Here is a 22,742-nt window from a genome sequence, read left to right as displayed (position 1 = left end):
TCACAATAGAAACAATTAAAATTTCTCATTTTTAGTATGTTATTACATCCTCTCTCTATATTGACAACACCATAATTATTTCAATCACTTTTATGATCTAATTATTCTAAATTGTTCTCTTTTTGTTTGAAATTTTCTTCTCTCTTCCTTTTGTTATTATATCCTTTGTCTCTAGTTTTCTCTTCTGGTATTGAAATTGTTACAACCTTATCTGATGCATTTTAATTATTTTGGAGATTCACTTGATTTTTCAATACTTCTTCATTTACTTTACCTTAATGTTACTCTATAACTCTATTATTATCATGTCTAGGTTATGAAATTCAATTATTTTAATTACCACACAAGCAAAATTCCTTATATTCTCTAAGAATTTTAGATATTACTATAATTATCATTTGGCCAAGCTCGTAAGGCTTGACCTTGACCCACATGACTAAAGAAAAAAAAAACAGTATAAGTTCATAAGACCAAAATAACACCAAAAATTCTATGGGTTAGGGTTAATCCATGAGTCAACCTAGGTTAGTTTATCTATGATCAAGATAGACAAGGTTGGATTGTACCTGGGTTAACTCGACTTATCCTCGATGTAGTCGACTCTACTAGACCCTTTGGGGCTTGACGTCGAGTCGACTCTTGTGTCGAATTGATTTGGTTTGACCTTTACCTCGAACAACTTAACTCGACTTTTGCCCTATGTTGACTTGGCTCAAACTTTAGTATCTCTCAACTTTTGGTCTAGGTTGGCTCGTCCCAACCTTCAGCTTGAGTAAGTTCATCTTGACCTTTGACTCGAGTCATCCAGTCTCAACTTTCAATCCGAGTAATCCATCTTAAACTTTGACCCAGACCAATTAGATAATCTCAAATAAAACTTTAATCTAGACAAAATCGAGTTGACCTTCAAGCTAGAACGACTTGGCTTGACCTCTTACGTAGATTGAATTGAAGGTGTTAATTAATTGAAGTTTTATGATAGAATCGATACTACTTTAGCCTTCAGCCTAACCCACTTTAAGAAGGTGCTTTGGGAGTTGAAATTATTTTTTAACCCACTTATATGGTGATCCTATAAAATAAAACTTAATCAGATAGGACTGACCCATACACCATGAATCAAATTAACATATCTATATATTATTTTATTATTTAGAATATCTTTTTGGTACACCTTTGAGACAAATAACACATGAAAAATATTGTTGTTTAGATTCAAAATTAAACATTTCATATTCTTTTCGTAGATATTAAAATTTTGATTTCGAAGCTTTTTCCTACTCTTTGTAAGACACCTCCAATGAATATTTTTTAAGTTGTTTTAGTATTTTATATTTCTCCAAAAGTGTATTAGTTTACTTTTTGGTGGATATGAGAATGTCAATTGATTTTTTTTAGTTGTGTATTCATTGGTGGATAAGTATTTTACATTTTTTATTCTAATGTTTATGTTATGTATTTTCTAAATTATATCTATGTATGAGCGATAATAAATTTGGAAAGAATCTGGATTGAGAGGAATATGGAAACAATATGGAAGGGACTATTACTTCTAAAACAATTTTATAGATGTGGTATGGATAATATATTTAACAAAAACAATGATTGAAGAATGGTGACAACATGGCATCCATGTTTCATCGCCATTGGTGTGAAGAAAGTTCATGTCATAATACTTATCCACCACTGCCTTCCCTTCCCTGTATGTCAATTTGGTGTTAAGTTCATGAGGTTTCAGAAAGTCAAGAGATGCTTTGCTGATGATGATTCGAGGCTAAAGAAAAACATCAAACATTGAAAGAAAAATATATTCTTGGAAATTGTAGTAAGTTGGAGTAAAAATAAAAAAAGTTATAAGATTCATAAATCTACTGTTTTAAAGTTTTGAATTAAAAATGATGTTCATGAATTGAATTTGTATCTCTCTATCTTATATGCTATCAACCTGGAAAAGATATCATAATATACAAACCAAGGTTAACTTCCAAGCATATTTCAGGTCTGTTAACGAGTCTAGATTTTAACAATGCCCCAGGTACCTATATAATGAATGAAATGCTATTCTTGTACAACTCCACTCACCAATCATACAATAACACCACAAACATCCGGGGAGACATGTCAGACAGAATGGCCAAATTGGCAAAACAAGAATACATTTATAGCACGTTAAAACACTTAATATATCCAACTGAACAAAAGTTATCTACAAGCATGAGACAAAATCTCTACGTGGAAAAGCCACTTCTTTTTTCTATTCCATTCAATCTGGCGTATCTGTGGGCTTAACATTCACAAGTACAATACATGTGAACTTGTCAAGTAGGTTTCAAATCCAAGGCCCCATTGAAACTAGGACCACTGTTCCATCCATTACTGCATGTCATATAAGTATAGATACTTCACTTCAAGGGCCAAGTCATAACTTCAAGAGCGAGGTCATCGTAATAGATTACTTGTCATGGGGTATACAACATTGAAGTAAAAAAACTTTCAGCAAAATTTTTACGGACTAAATTCAGTAAAGATGAGGAAAGTTTAATGATTAGACCTTATATTAAGGAAAAAATAACCATGAAGCATAACATCAATATTATGTTTTTAAGACGTTCTACTAAATAATACCAACTTGAAAATAGCATCAAACTCCTTGTTTGGCATAAAAACTTGGACAGGATTCAACCTGGTCAAACAAGGTCAAACAAGAGCAATATAATATCTAGCTTTGGATTATGAATGAAATCACAGCTCATCAAAAACTGAAAACAGACAGTTTTAATGTAGAAGTCATGTTAAATTTGAAAACCATATTTTATGCACATTAGTGAAACCCATGTCATCCGATACTAATTCGCCTCTAAATGGCAATTCTGTAAACATGCAGATAAGGGCCAAAAATAAGACTTCCAGCCTTCCAGAAGCACATCAACTACTAGCATGAAAATGCACACAAGCTGAACATTTTGCATACTGGGAATATCTTTGAATGAAACTGTTGTACTGTAACACATGCATGTTTTTCTTGAGATAGTCATGCATATAGTAAAATTCGTGAACATATAAAACCTACCAAATTGTGCCACAAACTGAATACAAATTAAATAAATAAAAAATCACTATCTCTTGATTATAGTGATGACAGAGATGTTACACCAGCAAGTCAAATTTCAGTAGAAGCCTGGAATATATATATATATATATATATATATATATATATATATATATATATATAGCTGTTATATTAGTGCAGCACTGGGAAAACCCCTTCCTACTACAAGGGACCGCTGCGGGAGAGCTGTTTAGTTTAGAAGCCGAAGCATACCAAATTGCAGGCTGCATAGCGTCTATAGCAACACTGTAGATTCCAAAAAATCCCTCTGAACAGAGACATACCTGCCTACTACAGGGTCGGCTGTGGAAGAGTTGTTTAGTATAGCAGACCAAATTGCAGGCTGTATAGCATCTATAGCAATACTACGTGTAGATTCCAAAAAATCCCTCTGAACAGAGACATTAGGGATTTTTTTGAATTTTAATTTTCAAAACTGAAATTTAAACATGTAACAGTAGTGAAAAACAAAAAAGATGACTATTTAGAAGAAAATTATTGATAATTACTATCTAGAAAACGTGTATGACTATGGTACGAATTTGCTTCTGTGTTGTTTAAGAGACCTGTGACTTTTAATTTTCTTATTGTTAATTATGAAGGATATCAATTTTGAGTAAGTTTTATCATTTTTTACAATATATACACATAAACTTTGAACAAAATTATCCAACTATCCACTGTCAGCTATAGTGTTTTTGGAGCTTACCACTACAACTCACCCAATCTGATATAAGAGGGGGACATGCTTTCCATAAGCACATTACTCCAATTTCTTGTCAAATAATGAAGAGTTCCAACTTTATGCATAAAAGTTAAGGAGACGTGAAAACAAAACATGTTGGCAATCACTAGTAGCAATTAAAATCCCAAAAAAATAGTCAATATAACGAAACAGGATGTTTTGTTTGATACCTTTTTTATGTATTAATTTTTTCATTAGATGTTCAAAGTATACACAGACCTATAACAGCAAAATAAATCAATCCAAGAATACGGGCATGGGCAAGGTTTTAAAGTGCAGTCATGATTGAAATGGTGGAAAATCGTAGACAAATGAGACAGATGTGTCCACGTACTTTTCTAAACACTTAAGCACGAGCAACTTCAACACAAGAAAAAACTAAATTTGCCAAGAAATCAACAAAAGATTTGAATAGTTATATTTGAAATCATCTATCAATGTTAAACCTCTATTGGCATAGTTGATTTATGGGTTGCCTCATAGTTAGCCACTTGTTCAAGTGTGTTAAACAATACAATCATTGTTTAAGCCTTTTACTCAATCAATACTTCAAATACTTCAGATAGTTAAAGATAGATCTAAAAGCGGCATAACGGTTTATCATCTTCCACCTTATTCTGCTAATCATCTTTAAGGAATATTCATTAGCATAATACCAATTAAGGACCTTGAAACTGAAAATATCGAAGGAACAGATAACTGCACAAGAAAATCGTCGACAGAATATGTAACCAAGGCAAGATATGCAAAATGAGAATAGAATTTGGCAAAATAGGGGAAAAAAGTTATTGAGTGGAAAAAAGGGCACAAGGTAAAACAGTTTCTAGCTTAGTATCTTAAGCCGCAAAATACAACTTTCCTAAATGTTGAGGGTATTTGAAAAGGTACCTATCTCCACAAAGCAATGGTGGAAGGAATATACAAGTTAAGAGGTTAAAAACTAACCACAACCAACCCTACTGTACCAACTGCACCCTAAATGGAAATGTGTGACTCGTGCCTAACATTACCAAGTACCAACCAATGAGGCCAATGGGTCCACTGGGGAAAGTATGGTTACCCAAAAGCCACCAACCAACGATACGTACAGAAGGAGAAACACATTTGAGCTGTGACAAAATTATCTCAGACCTGAACAGATTCCTCATTGTCCTTGGTAGAAACGGGATCGTGATCCTCCCCCTGTTGTTCTTCTTGCTCTTTCTTCAACATGACGTCGCAGAAAAACTGGGTCAAAACGGCCTCGTATCCAGGCATTTTGGCGTAGCCAGGGAAATAATTGATATCAATGATGAGATATCGATTGCCATATCGAGCGTCCCTTATGACGTCGAAATTGAAGAGGTTCAACTTAAGGGCCCGCCTGAGGCCCCTAGCGATGTCGACGACAAAGGCATTTGGGGGCATCTCGGTGTCCTCCAAATGCATCAGCCGGTAATAGCCATCGCTGTCGTTTTCAACGTCGTGGTTAGCCAGGTTGGAGACCTGCGAAAACGACAGAAGGTTCTCCGAAACGCCCACCGTCTTCTCCTCCGACACATCGGGTAGGGACTTGCGCTTCACGCACCGCACGTGCTCGCCCACCACGTAAACCTTGAAGATCACGCCGCCGTGGTTGACAAACTCCTGCAGCACGATCGGGGGCTTCAGCTTATCGAGCGCGTCGCGCGTGAACACAAGCGCCATCTTGTGCGACTTGGCACTGCCGTCGGCCACAAGCGGCTTCGCAATCACCGGAAACTTGAGGCTATCCCCGGCCTGGGGGTCCATTAGCGTGGCCTTGTCGTATATCACAATCTGTTTTGGGATCCCAAAGGTCTCGGTTCGGTCCTGGATTCGGAGCTCCGACACGACCTGCAGCATCGAGATTCGGTTGTGGAGGCGCTCGATCGCTTCGGGCGCGTCGAGGATAACCGCATTTGGGAAGCGAGACTGGAATTCTCGAAGTTGGCGTTTCCAATCGTCGCCGTAGAGCTTGTGGAGGACGCAATCGAAGGGGCCCTGATCCGCGAGGGGCTTGTCCGAGTCCACACGAACGAGTTCGATCCCTCGCGATTTCGCTAGACTCACCAATGAGTCGCGGATAAAGCTGTTCTGCTTCTTCGGTGCCAGCGCATACCCTATCACGCCGCCGAATGTCTTCTCCGCCATTGATGTTCGCTCTGCGTGCCGCGCGCTGAATCACATTCCCGGGGAGAAACCCTAATTTGGAGGGCCTGGGTTTTGTTGGTCGGGAAGAGAATTTTGCAGAGGGAAAAAACGAACGGAACGGATGAGAGAAGGAGAGAAAAGAGAAAAGAGAAACGGAGAGAGAGAAAGGATGGTAACCGGATGGGGATATATATAGCTTAGACTAGGGTTGGTGAGGATGAAGGGGGAATGATAGGGTGACTGGGGTTTGAGGGAGAAGGTGTGACGTGGCATATTCTGGGGATTGGGTTGCGGGATGGCGCCGCTTTATTGCAGCGCGTGTGCAAATGTGGTGATACTGAGAATGGGAAAGTCAAAACGTGATAAGATTGGATGGGTGTTTGGGCAATTTACAATAACGATTCCCCACTCCACCCTAAGACCTTCTTTTGACCTTTTAGTCTTTCTCTTTTCAATTTCAATCCCATCTACACCTTCTTTATTAAATAGCATATGAAGGAGTAAGGCAAAAAATAAACACCCCCAACAAAACCTTACACTTTTTTAACCATGGATTGCATCACACTTCCCAAATCCATCTGTATATTTCATCCATTTATATATATTTAAAATTCATAATTAAATATTATTATCTATTAAGGAAAAATAATCAAAGCTTAAAATACTGCATTTAATGCAAGTATTTCATCTACTTTTTCTATCAGATTATAAGTATTAGGTTATGCACTACGGAAAAACATAAACAGTTTATCGTATAAATTGTTTAAAAGGCATGATTGATATTTTTTACATTAAAATTATTATTTTAACATTAATTTATCATTAAAATTCTTTTTCAGGCATGTAATGAAAGATTAGTTATTTAAATAAAATTATAATCCACGAGTTTCTATTTAATGTATTATGCAACAACGATCGTTGGAGTATGGTTATGAAAGAATACTTTTTGTTATGTATGCAGTTTTTGTGTGTCTTTTTTTCTATAAAGTGAAAAGGAAAGAGAAAAGTAATGAAAAGTGTATTTATTTGAAGAGAGATGAATGAAATGTTTATAAGTAATTTGATTGATACAATAAAAAAATTATAAATTGATATATTTATTATACTAATATAATAAAATATGAAAAAGAAATATTTGAATACCTATCATTTATATCAAGTTAAAAGTCTCTTCCATCTCACTATTAATATATGTGATTTTATTAAATAATCTTATATAAAAGATTATTTAAAATGTAAAGTAAGATAAAAATAAAATTCACTATAAACCTTTAATAAAAATTATATTTCATAACAAAAAAAAATTATTTTATTTACTATTTTAGTTATTTATTTTTTTCAAACAATTATCAAGGTCTTTCTTTGCTACCGTTTTTTCTTGTATTTAAACATGTTTTGAAGCTTCGAGATATATTAAAAACTCCTAACTTAATATGTGTTTAAGCATACTTTGAAGCTTCAAGACATATTAAAAACTCCTTACTTAACATTGAATTGAATATGTGTAGCATCTTTTGCAACACCTTTAAAACAAGGCAATGTTTTACATAGGTGTCTTTTGTTCATCTTTTGATCAAAGTCAAGGCTTGAGATAATTGACTGACTTTGTAGTAGTGATAAAAAAAATTCTCATTAACATTGACTACTTAATCTTAGTCTCAGTAATAAAAAAACAAACTAGTATAAAAATTCTCATATTTCTTTAATTAATTGATTTATAATTAAAATATATATGATATTTAAAAATAGATTTTAAAATCCCAATTGAATCGTGATTTATTTTTGTAACATTGTTTGATAAAGTTGTAAATTTGGGTTTGGCAAAAGGAATGGGAAAGGAAAATACATGAATTTGAAACGTGAGGAGGTAGCCATGGTGGTTGAGGTGCGGGTCCAATTGGTGGTTGTGGTTGAAGCAGGTCCAAAAAGGGTTAAAACATAACAATGATCTTTTTGATAAAATTTGGAGCGTAACAACAATAATATTCTTTGTCAAAGTTCATCATTTTGTTGTTGACCTTGCCCACAAACTATTTCTAGTTTTGGAGATCGATAACTTCTGGAAGCATCATCATGTTGAGTGAATTCTAGCAATTTCAATGCAAGACGAATTTGGAGAGATATTGTACAAAGCATGTTTATAGACTCAGTGGTTTGGAAGATGGAGGAGCACCTTTCTTATACTTCCATAAATATTGTTGCTCAACACACCTTTATCAAATATTTTTTTAAATATTTCATACTTATTATTAAAATATATAGAAAAAAAAGTTTATATATTAGGCATGGTTTTAAAATATACACTGCAATATTTATAATTATTCAATGTGGTTCTTTCAAAATTAAAATTATTTAAATATTAATGATTTTATTTGTGTCAAAAGATACATTGAATGAATTTGTTCTTTTCTATATTGATAATGAACTTTTAAAAAGTTAATTACAAAATTTAATTCATAATATTTTAAGTAATAAAAATAAGATGGGATCTCATAAATTATATAAATTAAATATTATATTAAAAAAATGTAAAATTTATCATTTTCATCCATTGCATTATCAAAATAAACACATTTAGAAAGTTCTCCTAGTGCGAAATTTTTTTTATAAAAAATATTTTCTACATCGATATAAGTTCTATCCCACAAAATTTTGTATATAAAAGTAACTTTTTTTATATAAGTTATAGTATCAACCGGTAAAGAAAATGTCGTAGATTAAAAACAACGTCACATTCTATGTCAGTTAAGATTGAAGATGGGATCTGATAAATTATATAAATTAAATACTAAATTAAAAAAATTAAATTTATCATTTTCATCCAATGCATTATCAAAATAAGCACATTTAGGATGTTATCTCACCTGTTTGAATATTTTTATATAAAAAATATTTTCTACATCGGTATAGAAGGTCTATTTAGGAGATAAAATTTTGTATACAAAAGTCATTTTTTCTGCAAGTTATAGTGTCAACTAGTAAAGTGTTGTGGCTTTAAAAAAAATCACATTATATGTCAGTTAAGATCGAAACTGACAAAGAATGTGACACTTTCTATACCGATTTTAAATAAGGTGTTAATACACTTTCTTTTTTTCTATTTTCAAATGTCTCTAATAAATATCGGTAACCTCTTCACCTTTATTCCCAACAAATGGAATGAGAGTAGGGTTAATAAATCCATATATATGTATAGGTGTCAGGGAGATAGTCGATACCATTGCAACAAGTTGTTCTAAAATTTCCAGTTGTGACGGTTATGGTAGCGATTAATTCACATCTTCCTACCCTTGTGCTACAACTTGTTATACATATTTAAAGACTTTAATAACATTAATATACACCAATAAGAAATAGAAAATGCATAATTAAAACAACTAAAGACAATTACCTCCTTTATAATTACTTTTGCTAATCTTACTAGCCAAAGGATAAAATGTACAAGGCCTTGTTCCATTGTCTCAACCTCCTGAGTGGACAAAAGGACTCAAGCAGCAGCACCTCAAATGTCTACAACCACCACCTTCATCATATCATCTATAATGGTTTCATGGTGTATGATTAACCTTGATGTATACATTTTACTCAGGATAACCAAATAATATTTGTAAAATAAATAAAACAATATAATTCACCAAACAAGTACATGTCAAACAATATAGCTCACCACTTGAATCCCAAACCCTCTTAAAGAAAATGAAAAAAAAAAGTAATTTAACAGAAAAGGAATTAAAAGCAAACTTGTTAAGAAGAAAGTGTGAGCACTACCATAGAGGTTAACTGACTCTAGTTGTGGAAGGTAGGACAAACGAAGACTTTTCACAATAATCCAAGTTGCCAACACCCAACTTGCCACAATTGTCATTTCTACCCTAATGCAAGAATAATGGTGTCAGAAACTCTAAATTCAAAGCTTAATGGCGACTTTGAAAAAAAACTTTGATGCATTCATCACTAATTTAGAGAAGTTATAGTTATCAATCACATAAGAAACAATTAGGCGTGAGATTTGAAGAAAGTGAAAGGTGATTTAAAAGAACCAAATAGGACAACAAAAAGAAATACTAGTGGGAAGCTTCTACTGTAGCGACAACAACAACAACCCTATAAAACAACGTCGAAGGAAGTAACATAGCAGACGACAACTTCACGTACCAAGAAAGTCAGAGAGAATATTTATAAAGAAGAAATTTGTGTTGAAAATTAATAGTGGGGCATGAAGTGAGGTAATGTCAAATTAAACATACTATACTTGTTACAAGATCAAATCGGTATAGTATCTGTTTTTAAAATTTTAAAAAAAAAAAAAATATATATATATATATATATATATATATATATATATATATATAAGATAAGTTTTTATTTTTGTTTTATCTTCAGTCGATATAGAAAGTTTTGGAATATTTACAGTTATGTCACCACACCACATTTTATATCGATTATAGGTTCGATTGATTTAGAAAATCTTGTATCACTTATAAAATTATCATTGTCTCACATTTTATAATGGTATAATATATAGTTATAAAAAGTTTTTTTTACTAATATCTATAAAAATATGATTTACTTGGAAATTTGATATTGGAAAATAAATGTTTTTTGAACATACTAACACCAAATTTTGAAAATTTGTGACACATATGTCATTAATATAATATAAGATGTTTAATATAGTTTATACAGAATAAATTATCTTTGTATTTGCTTTAGTCGATCGGTTCAACGGTAAACTTTTAGTTAATATTTTTTAAAATAGTTAATTTAGTATTAAAATTATCTAGAACACGTTGAATATGGTTTTCTTCCTTTTTCTTTTACAAGCCACATTGTAAACTAATTATAGTATTTTCATGGTTGTGCTTAAATCATTGTGTTTCTAAAGTCTCACCAGCTATTACCCCACAAACTTTTTTGAAATTTGGATTCTTCTTGACACGAGAAACACGTGCTCTTGCAGCAGCAATAATTTTGCTCTGATTAAGATTTGTGTTTTGATAATGTAGTCTCTTTTTCTTTTGAATAAGACCCATGTTTTATAAAAATATAAAAGAATTATTTTTTATTTAGTATAGTATTTTTTAATCTATAGGATATTTTTTTATTTAATATTACAAGTATAATAAATAGTCTACATATTGGAGTAATTAGAACAATATGCTATTAGGACAAGGTGTCTCTAAAACATGCAAGTAAACAATAACTTTCACATAGTTACCTCACAAAAATTAAAGGTATATGGAACAAAATAAGACATTGCAGAAGTTAGAGATAAAATGTAGTAATAACATCAAATTCAAACAGTGTTCCCTGTGCAAATAAATTATTAACATTACATACGTGGTATCAAACTGACTGTGGCAACCGAAATTGCGACGCTGACCAATTTAAATTATGTTTAAATATACAAATTAAATGTGCTTTTAATCTCCTTAATATTGCAAATATTAAATTTCGGTATTGATTAAGTGAATTAGATCTTTTGATTATTTTAATTATGGGACAAAGGTATCATACTAACTAGATGGTGATTATAAACAATGTTTCTCTTATATTTGGTCGTATGCCGAGTTAATTGTTGTACTTAGACACAGGAAGATCGGTCTTCTTTTGTGTTCGATCTAATGCTCTGAGTTGTCTGTTGTAACTTGATATCTCCATTATTGTGTTAATGTTTTGTCCTAAATGTCTTCTAATGAATGTTATTTGTGAGATTTTATTGTTGTTACTATCAAGTAACTTGGATTTTAGTGTGCCACATTTGTGGTATTACTTATAATCTAGTAATTTGGTTGCCACATTTAGGGTCTTATGTTGAAAGAAATAAATGATTCGGAAAGGACGATTAAGGCGTGCATATTTTTAAACTATAAGAGATGAGTACACGTAATTGTTCAAACATGATAATTGCATGGTGTTTCGAGGTTCCTTCCGATCTCTTCTATCTTATAGGCTTATTCTGAAGAGAATGTGTCACGTCAACCTGGTAGCGTAATGGGTTCTTATTTCTTTTGGGTTTGTTGGTGATAACGGCTCCGTGAGAATCAACATTGGATTTCAATGTTTCCCATCACTTATAAGAATGACGCGTTACCTGTAACATTAGCAATTATTCAAAGTATAGATAAATTTAGTTGTTTTATTCTTGTCGGTATAACTTGCAACATTTGTAGCAATTTACTTCTATGATGATTTACTGGTATTCCTTTGTGGCCAAGCTCCTCCTATATAGTCCAAGCTTGAAGGTCGAGGTCATCCTCTATGGGCCGAGCTTTGCGACTGAGGTCATCCTCTGGAGGTCGAGCTTCGTGGTCAAGGTCATCCTCTGCAGTCTGAGCTTTAAGGTCAACTTCATCTTCTAAAGGTTGAGCTTTGAGGTAGAGTTCATCCTCTACAGGCCAAGCTCTTAAGTCGAGTTCATCCTATACATCTACATCATCAACGAGCATATAAAAGACGAGCACTTTTAAACTGCAAGGAATAGCGGGATGATGGTCTCAACGTTTTCAATCTCTTCTCCATCATAAAGAGGTCTCGTGTTGGCAAGTTCTGTGAGCTTTGTGAATGAGTCCCTAACATAGTTAGGGGAGTGCAGCTAAGAGTATCAAGTTCTGAAGGTTAGCTTGTCGTTGTGCAGGGCCTTAATCATTGCATGCGCAATTCATGTTCTTGTATAAGCATTTGTGTTTGTTGTTGTATGGTCATCGTTGGGTAGTTATGTGTGGTGACCATGGGAGTGTGAGGTCGAGGAAGCATTTTACGGGGAAAGATCCTAACGTGAACCACTACCATAGATTCTTAAAATGAAATAATTATTTAAAATCAGATAAGGCCTATGGTCTCAGGTGTCTGAAGAACCATTGTCAAAAGCCCAGTCTTATTTATTTTCGGTTTGGTGCTTCAGTTTTTTTTAACCAACGCAAAATGTGGACCTTTTTTACTTTGCTTAAGAATAGAGGTCAAAAACTCTCTGTTTTTTACCTCTTCTTAATATGCATCGGTTGTACCGTTATCGATTGTTAAAAATAACTATTACCGTATCTCTTCCCCACACTAGTAAAGAATCAATTAGACTCTAAATTAGTCACTAACATTAGCTACCAATGTTTTGGCTACGAAAAGAATTGATCACTAAACCTTGATAAATAATGTTAGTGACTAATTTAGAGCTTAATTAGTTATTAATTATAATCTTTTATTCATAATATTGACTACCAATAATTTTTCTAAATTTACCATCTAAATTAGTCATTACACTAATTAATTTTTTTTGTCTCGATTACTATTTAAAGATTTATTTCAGTTTTTAATAAATATCATAGGACAGGAGTAAAATATAAATAAAATGTTAATTTCTAAAAATATAATTAAAACAAAATAAAAGATATATGGAATGAGGATGAATTCCGAAATCTTTTATGCATATATATTTTTTAAAATATATACAATTCACACTTTTTCATGTTTTTCCGTGGAAAATTATCATGTTAATAAACTAGTTAATTTGACTTTGATTTAGATAAAGTATTATATATGCTTAAATATTTTTCCTCTTTGTAATTTTATATCTTAATGAAATTTAAAATATTAGTTATAAAAAAATTTATAAAAATATTTAAGATGAAGTTTTTTGAAAAAGACAAATGTAACAATAAAAACAAATAATATTGCTAACTGTTATTTATTAAAAGAAAGAAAGGTAAAATAGTAGTAATTATATATGTAATATAAAATTCAAAATTTAAAATTAAATATCGTATGATGATTGTAGAGTAATAGTAAAAGCTACAAAACACAAGTATATATTTTTAACAGTTAATTGACAATTTATTTAATCTACAATTTTCAATAATTAATACCATACTTTCTTTTGTATGAAAGTATAAGGCTGCCACAATGAAGCATGGTTGATCATAAAATGGTCAAATTTCGTTTTGAAGAAGATCAAATGCAGCTAATGGATAAACATCATAATAAAAAATGTAATTTTATGATGATAAGTTTTGGATTTCAAAATGAAATAGCATAAGAATGGTAAGAAACAAAATTTATATTTCAAGAAAAATAGTGATATTTTTGACAATATTTTTTTAACAACATTTTAACATTATTTACGTGTCATTTTATGATTGATCCAAAATCACTTCACACTCAACAATAATAATCATAAACATTAACATGGACCAATAATAAAATGACATGTAAATGATGTTAAAATATTATTAAAAAAATATTGTCAAATTATTATTATCCTATTTCTAATTCAACCAAAAGTTGCATTGCAGTTGAACTTGCATTCAATGCAGAAAAGGCTTGGAACATTTTGACTGTTACAGAACCTTTGTTGAAGCAGGTATGAAGTTTATTATAGGGCATTTTCTTTCTGCACCTCATTATTTTCTTTCTGGGCCCCGTTACATTTTGAATTTATTTTCTGCAACACAATAAACAATTCCTAATTTTATTTTATTTTTCCTGAAATAAAAAATACTGTTTTCGAGGGTTTTGATGGAGTGAGAAGAATTTGATGAGATGAGGAAGCAATAGCCTTATTATATTTGAAAGACAACCAAAACTATGATTGTCCTTTTCATTGGCATCAAGCTAAAGATGGAATGAATTATTGAACCAAAATTTAAAAAAAAAATAAATAAACAAATTAATTCAATTTCACTTAGAAAACCTTCAAAATTTACATTTAAAAATTTATGTTTGGAGTTACGGCTTATATTTTGATGTGTTTTAGAGGTTTTGTTTAAAATTTTACTTGGGCAACGTTTGACCTGTTTTTTTCTTTTTCTTCTTAAAATTTAATTCGAAGCTGTACTTCGAAATAAAAGCTTAACCAAATAAATAAATAAATAAAATTTATCAGACAGTTTTTTTACTTTTTTTAGTTTAAAAGTTTATTTTAAATTAAAAATTGTTTGGTAATATTTATTTTAGAAGTTATAAAATAAATACTTATCTTTTCCAAGATTTAATCAAATAATAATCATGTATCTTCTAATTTTTTAAAAGACACTCCAATCTTTTTTCTAATAAAATAGCATTTTTTTATAGTTTTATTAAAATCCCATATCCTCTACATATTTTACTAAAAATTATATATAGATTAAAAATTACGAAACTTTAAAAATTCAAGTTTTAAAATATAAAAGTTAAACATTATTTTATTAATAAAAAATTAATTCTTTAATTATTTGAAATTACACGAACTTTTGAACAACATCCATATTTTTTTATAATTTTAAAATCGTTGTTTTTATCTCTTATATATTAAGAAAATATCACTTTTATTCTTTATTTTATATATACTTATACTTATATTTTTATCACAATATTTATATTTGTATTAAAATAATATTTGAATATAATAAGTTAATAAATTTAATTATACATTTATAACTATTTTTATTTATTTTTACATTAAAACCATATTTTTACCAAAATAGAATTTTTATAATTTTATAAGACATTTATAATTTAGTCACAATATACTTTCTAGAAACTGTTAAAATGTAACAATTAAGTCATTTAACGCTTTTTATAAAAAAAATAACATTTATATTCTAAGACATCACCTTTTAGTTTTTCATTCAAGTGTTTTTAGTTAATATGTTGTTTTAATAAAATAAGAGGTAAAGTACTAAAAATGTGGGTCTCTTTTAAAACTAAGACATCAACTTGTGTGTGGGCATGTGCGTGGGTGTGGGTGGGTGGGTGCATGTGGGCATGTGTGCGTGCGTGTGTGTGTGATATTTCGAACAATTACAATTTATTTTTCTTTTTAAGACTTTTTTCGTTTAGACTCATTCCCTAAGAATTTCTGAATTTTACCAATTCAATCTTCTTGTCTGTGAACTAAAAACAAGGCTATGCTTTTTCTTTACTCAGAAAGGCCTTAATACCAATTTCAAGTTCCACCAAACAAGTTTTTTTGAAATAAAAATGAAACATATTTTTTTCCATAAATTTCTATTATTTCTATAAGATTAGATAGAATCTTATAGAAATAATAGAAATTTACATTCAATTATGTCTTCACATATCAAATAGTTTCTTTTCATATCAATGTGTACGACATTTTTCCAGCAATTAATATATGTGAGACAAAAACTTTCATTTACAGTTTTTTCTTTAGTATTTCATTTTTTTTAATAAATACTATATAATAAAAAGAAAAAATTGTAAATGAAATAGAAATTTATATATATATATATATATATATATATATATATATATATATATATATATATATATGCTCAAATGGTTAATGTGATCATTGCCAACAAAAAAACAAACACACAAACAAATAAAGGCTTAATTACCTACTTAGTCCCCATGTTCGGAGGTAATTTGCTGTTTAGTACCCGGTTTTAAAAATGTAGGCATTTGATACCTATGTTTTGAAATTTGTATCAATTGAATCCTACCCACTTAACGCCGTTATAAATCTAACGTTTTTCTGACTGTGTATGTGATTTGTGGACGAGCGTTTGTGGACGAGCGACGAGGACGCTCGTCCAGCGAAGAGGACGCTCGTCCAGCGAGGCAGAAGAGGACGCTCGTCCAGCGAAGCGAACGCCCAGTCAGGCAGAAGAGGACGCTCGTCCAGCGAAGCGAACGCCCAGTCAGGCAGAAGAGGACGCTCGTCCAACGAAGCGAACGCTCGTCCATAACCGCTCGTCCACAAATCACATACACAGTCAGAAAAAACGTTAGATTTATAACGGCGTTAAGTGGGTAGGATTCAATTGATACAAATTTCAAAACATAGGTATCAAATGCCTACATTTTTAAAACTGGGTACTAAACAGCAAATTACCTCTGAACATGGGGACTAAGTAGGTAATTAAGCCACAAATAAATATAGAAGACCAATTATAGGTATTAATGTATATACAAAGTTATATTAACAAATCCTAAGACATAATATCACTCTTTCTAGATTTGACCATCTGGATACCCTTTCACCCTATCATACACAAGGTTAGTTCGTTAACGCTTTAGGCTAATGTAAAACACCTAGACTAGAACCTTTTGCTTCTTTCAGCACTTACTTCATCTTTCTCCATTTGAAATTGTATGGTTATTAGAGCATCAGGATAACTCCCAATATTGAATTCTTAGATCAATACATACACTATCCAAACCATTACAAAAAACTTCTTCTTGAAATTCCTTTCACAACATACATCATTCATACACAGAACCGTGTTATACTCTATGAGACATCACAAATCCACAATACACATACATAAAATCCATAATAATCCACTTCAAACAAACCAAAGATTAGAATATCACAAAAATCCACATTGGCACACAAACTGACGCTCAACACAAACCCCTCACAAAAGAGAGCATTGAGTGTCAGTTCTAGCGTTGAGCGCTAGAGCTCTCGCAAATTATCTTGCTTAGTAAACCTAGATTGACTCAATGAATTATGAGGAAAAAGGTTACAGACTTGCAGTGGAAAGAGGCATTCAATGGTTCCCTCTCACCGCTCAGCACCATACTATTTGAAAAAATGGGTGCTCAACGGTGAGAATGGATGCTTAGCGGTTTGAAGCAAAATTGCTTCTACACTTGCACAATCAAGCTTCGCTCAGTGCCACACCAACTTCGCTTAGTGCCATGTCAGAAACTTACACATTCAAATTTGTGATTTAGGGAACCAAGAACCTATTTAGATGACCAAATTGGTATTCATATGTCAGTGTTTGGTTCAAAAACACATTTTAGTGTCAAAGTGAATACGAATTTGCTCAAATGGGCAGGTCCTCAATCCCTCAACTCAACACTAATTGCAACAAAATCAGGCATACTCAACCATACTACACAAACATATTTCAGTAGCAATTTAACTAACAATATCAACAGTTCTTTCAATCTCAGACAACCAAACATGCAAGCATAATTCTCATAGTATCAAAAACTTAAAAACAAAGTTTTTAGCTTCCCTTACTAGTTAGAGGATCAAACAACTCTAAGGATCCTAGAACGACACAAATAGCTCAATGAACTCTATCTCCTCCTACAAACGATAGAAACATGATCAAGACATATCGTTAAGACCATTGATCAACAAAGAGTCTTATAAAATGCAAGCAAGAACTACACATGGAGAAACGCACAACTAGATAAAATAGTAAAAACTAACTTAGTCTTTTGCAAAGTTTGATCACGTAGACTTGAAGATCTTGTCTAGGGGTCACTCAAGCGGTTGTCTTTGATCTTAAAACAAATAAACAAGAGATTAAAAAACTTAGAAAAATGGTAATAACTCTTAGAGAAATAATTTTAGAAAAACAATGTGTTTCTAAATAATGAAACTCGTTAATAAAAATTTTATTTATACATTAAAATTTTAATATTAAAATAATTAAGTCTCATTATTTAAAATCATCATCTATAAGACATTGCAATTTTCAATTTTAAAGAATAAAAATTAATTTCAAAATTGTAAGAAAAATTAAATTCATTTAAAATTTGAGGATTAAAAATATATCAATTTATTTTGAAAAGTAAAAGATACTTTACTTAATAATATTTTATACTAAAAAGATCCATTATGAAAACATTAGTTTTGTTTAGATTATGAGAAACAATTCAATATATTTGTATTGATTAGTATATTATTATTATAATATTTCTATATTACACTTAATATTAAATTTTGTATGGCACGACTATCAGACCGGTCAAAGTAATTTAAGTAGACTGTCAAAACCCTAACCCTAATTTACAATTCCCATTTTCGACTGCACCTTCTTCCCTATGCATACCCTGTGTTACTCTACCTCTCCCTTTTTCCATTCCGTCACGTCCGTTCGTATCTATTTCTTTCTTTAAATACATTTTAGATTGGGTTTTCTTAAAAAATTATTTTAATATTCTAAAATTATTGTTTTGAAAGATATTTTTAAATATAAAAATACATTGAACAATATTTTCAGAATATAAAAAAAATATAACAAATATTTTAAAAGTTATTTTCAAATTCGAAAATATTTTTTGCAACACCTAATTCGAAATTTAGTTTGTTATATTTTCCTAATTAAGATGAATCTGAAAATATTTTACAAAATACCCAATTCGAAAAATAATAAAAATAAGGACGTGCATAAATTTTAGATTTAATTATTTGTGATGTTCCTATTTGTGCATAATTGTCTCAAATATGTTCTCGTATTTTTTTTATCTCAATTAGATATCTGTTTTTGTAAAATTGAGTCAATTAGAACTTTGACGTTAATTTTCAGTGGACGGCGTTAAATTTATTGTGTCGTGGCATGTTGACCAAACAATTAATTCTGATGTGGCAATCAGGATATTAGTGACGAGGGGTTTGTAATTTTTAAATGAAAGAAATTTGGGGGCGCGTGGTGCTACGTCGTTCTTTGCTCCCTCCCTTCCCTCCATCAAGCCTTCCACTCTCTCTCCGTCAACCACACACTCGCAGCCCTCAATTTCCACAGTGGCAAGGACATTGATGAGTTTCTTAAAGAATCATCGCATGGGTTCGATGTTCTTGTAGCTGATGAACTTAGGAATTCTGATTCCTACCATGGGAAGATGAATTTGGTAAAGCAAGAGGTCCAGATGAAAGGAACTTAGACTCTTTGAATGAATATGATTTAGGGCATTCTGGTGAATATGCAATTTGTAATTTCAAATACTGGAAAAAAAAATAAAAAACTAGGGTAACTACAACTTGACAAAGCGTGATGTGCAAAAATGAATTAAATTTTCGTATGCAAAGTCCAAGCACAAAAGTCACTCATACTTTGTTTTCATAAATCACGATACAGTTTAAATTGATTTTTTTTGTTAAGGTATTAGTATTGCTGCAGTTTCACACCTTTGTTCCATGAATTCAAAAAGCAAGATTCTTTCTTCCTCAAGGAGAAAATCAAAACTACTAGATTAGCTCTAACAAATGTCACCCCTATAGAACTGTATGTCTAATTCTTTTATTCATTAGTGAGATTTTGATTTGTCATTTTGATCAATGGTCACCCTTTGATTTGTTTCATGACTAGTTTTAGGATTTCTAATTCAACCTCTCTTTTTCTTCTTTTTCTCTTTGTGTTTTACATTTGCAAGATGACAGAAGAGGCAACTAGTGGAAATCTATGGGCTCCAGATTCCAAAACTCTCAGATTAATTTCAAGGGTTGTTGACTCAAGGATCATAGAGTGTTGTTGAGGAATTTAAGAGTGAAAAAAATGTCATCAGCCAGATGAAAATTTTTCAGTATATTGATGACACTAGGTAAGTAGGTATGTTTTGATTTTTGCATCTCTTGCCGAAAAACATGTTCTTGTTAATTTTCCTTCTCTTGACATTGGTCCTTTGAGACGAAATGATGTAGTTGGTCCTTCGACGTTGTCGTCCAATTCAACGCCTCCCCCTGCATCTTCCTCCCATCCACCGCCATTGCCCTCTCCCTTTTCTTCCACCTCCCAACCCTCGACCAGGAGGTCCACTGCGAGTACCGGGACCTCCCCGAACTGGTGAAAATATCTAGCTACATTCCGCTTCACGACAGGGAATTACTCAACCCGGTTCAGGATTGCAAGGACGAGGCCTACAAGTGGGTCCTACACCATGCAAAGAGGTATACAGAAGTCGATGGAAACATAAAGGTCTCACCTTTAGGAAGCACCGCTGCAATGGGAAATCAACTCTTCTGGACTCTGACTCATGGTTGAAACATCATTGATTGTTGTCGGTAAACAAATAAATGATCTTTGTGTTTGTGTTGTTCGGAAGCGGTGGGACCCTCTCCACTCTCAGATCAAAGTTCGTACCATGCTTGAAATCACTATAACTTCAAAAACCCTAACAGGAAGAGGACACACAAGGAAGATGACAATACTTTATTCTATCTTTTATAATTAAATTTCACCTAATGCATAATTAAATTCCACCTAATGCGATCTCAGTGTGCCACATCAAAATTAATTGCTTGGTCAGCATGCCACGACACAATAAATTTAACGTCGTTCACTGAAATTAACGGCAAAGTTCCAATTGACTCAATTTTACAAAAACAAGGACCTAATTGAGATAAAAAAAATACGATGACCTATTTGAGACGATTCTGCACAAATAGAGACATGATTAAACCTAAATTTTAATTAGAACTTTAATAAGGTTTAATTTGAGATTATAGCTTTTATGGGAAGCAGGAAGAAATGGCCTGTTGTTAGCTATTATTTCAAGGCCCTAATTTTTTGGAATCTTGGGCTTTATTTTCTAAGGTATGATATTTTAATGTAATTTTTCTATTTATACTTTCCTCTTTTACTAAATACACTACGTTCAAAACCTGTGAAGTGGCAAGCTCGTCAACAAAACCCTTTGCAACATTCATCACTACACACTTCCAAGAAACACGAAATGGAAAAGTTAAAGAAGAACAATTGTGAAGGGAATTTTTTTTTAAAAAAGAATCACTTTTTAGAAAAAAGATCTTATCTTATTGTAAAATAATATATAACCTTTAAAAATTATTTTATTATTTTTTAATACATTATTACAATTAATTCATTGTGAATAAGTTGAGGCAACATTACATTGACACCATTTCAACCAATCTAAATCTTTCTACCATTCACTTTTAATTTTTGGATACACCTGATCTAGTTTTACATCGGGTCATAAATTAAACTTACTTTTGAATCTTTATCATAGTCTCATTATTTTTTTATAATTTTATTTCTCTTCACAATGTATACTACCTTGATATTTTAATAAGATTTATCTTTTTTAATACCTTTCAACAAAATTTGCCTTTTTTAATGTCTTGAACATATTGTCTAGAAAATAAAAAATATTGTTGAATAGGATTGTTTTGAAATAAAATTTGTCTTTAAATATCATTAAATTTATTTTTCATCTTTCAAATTTAAAATTCATATTTTAAACAATGTAACATAAAAACAAAAAAAAAACACATGTTTTAATTATATGTATAAATATTATTAAAATATTTAAATAGTTATTTAATTAGTAAAACTTCTTGTAATAATAAAGCTATGAATAATATTTTTATACATACAAATATTATTAGAATATTCACTTAATAGTTATTTTTTTAAATCAAATCATCTTATTTTATTTATTTTTCTAAAGAAATAAGAGTTAAAAGTGAATGATCAAAGATATGTTCTTTTTGTACTTATGCAATTTCGTCTTGCACCTCCAAAATAACATATATGTCTCTTTCATTTAAAAAAGAAAACAAAGTGCATTGGTGAACGGGGATTGATGATTGATAATTTTGACCAATCAATATTAAATGAAATTCTATATACTCCATGTTTTACCTCCTTCACTTTTATTTCATGTTCATTGGTTATTCCTTATTCTGTTACTCTTTTTGTTTCAGTACTTAGAGTAGGAGATGAAGGTTGAGTAATTATTTGAATGTCATCCATTTGAGTGATGAAAGAAGAGTATCCATGACTACCTTGAGCTTCCAAGGCCATGCAATGTATTGGTGGACTGCTTTGATTAGAGACTTAAGAATCTGAAACCAACCACAAATAAGATATTGGAATGAGCTTAGGTCAGCCATTAGGAGAAGACATGTACCGTCCTACTTTGATAGGTAGTTGATGAACAAGCTCCATAGACTCCAACAAAGAAACATGCGTGTTGAGGAGTACATACATAAAATGGAATTACTCATGTTAAGGGCAAGGATAAGAGAGGAGCCAAGGA

General features: G+C 31.4%; 1 protein-coding gene across 1 annotated transcript; it reads right to left on the bottom strand.

Moving 5' to 3' along the window:
• Positions 1-4,598: 4,598 nt before the first annotated feature.
• LOC124822562 (inositol-tetrakisphosphate 1-kinase 1) lies at positions 4,599-6,399 on the bottom strand. Its single transcript, XM_047294582.2, has one exon. The coding sequence runs from the start codon at positions 6,003-6,005 to the stop codon at positions 4,980-4,982; it is 1,026 nt and encodes a 341-aa protein (XP_047150538.1). The 5' UTR covers positions 6,006-6,399; the 3' UTR covers positions 4,599-4,979.
• Positions 6,400-22,742: the final 16,343 nt, after the last annotated feature.

The sequence above is a fragment of the Vigna umbellata genome, chromosome 1, assembly GCF_029865625.1.
Source record: "Vigna umbellata cultivar VRB3 chromosome 1, Vumbellata_1.0, whole genome shotgun sequence".
Taxonomy (NCBI): Eukaryota; Viridiplantae; Streptophyta; class Magnoliopsida; order Fabales; family Fabaceae; genus Vigna; species Vigna umbellata.
The sequence above is the reverse complement of the archived record's forward strand: the minus strand, read 5'-3'. Positions and strand labels throughout refer to the sequence as shown.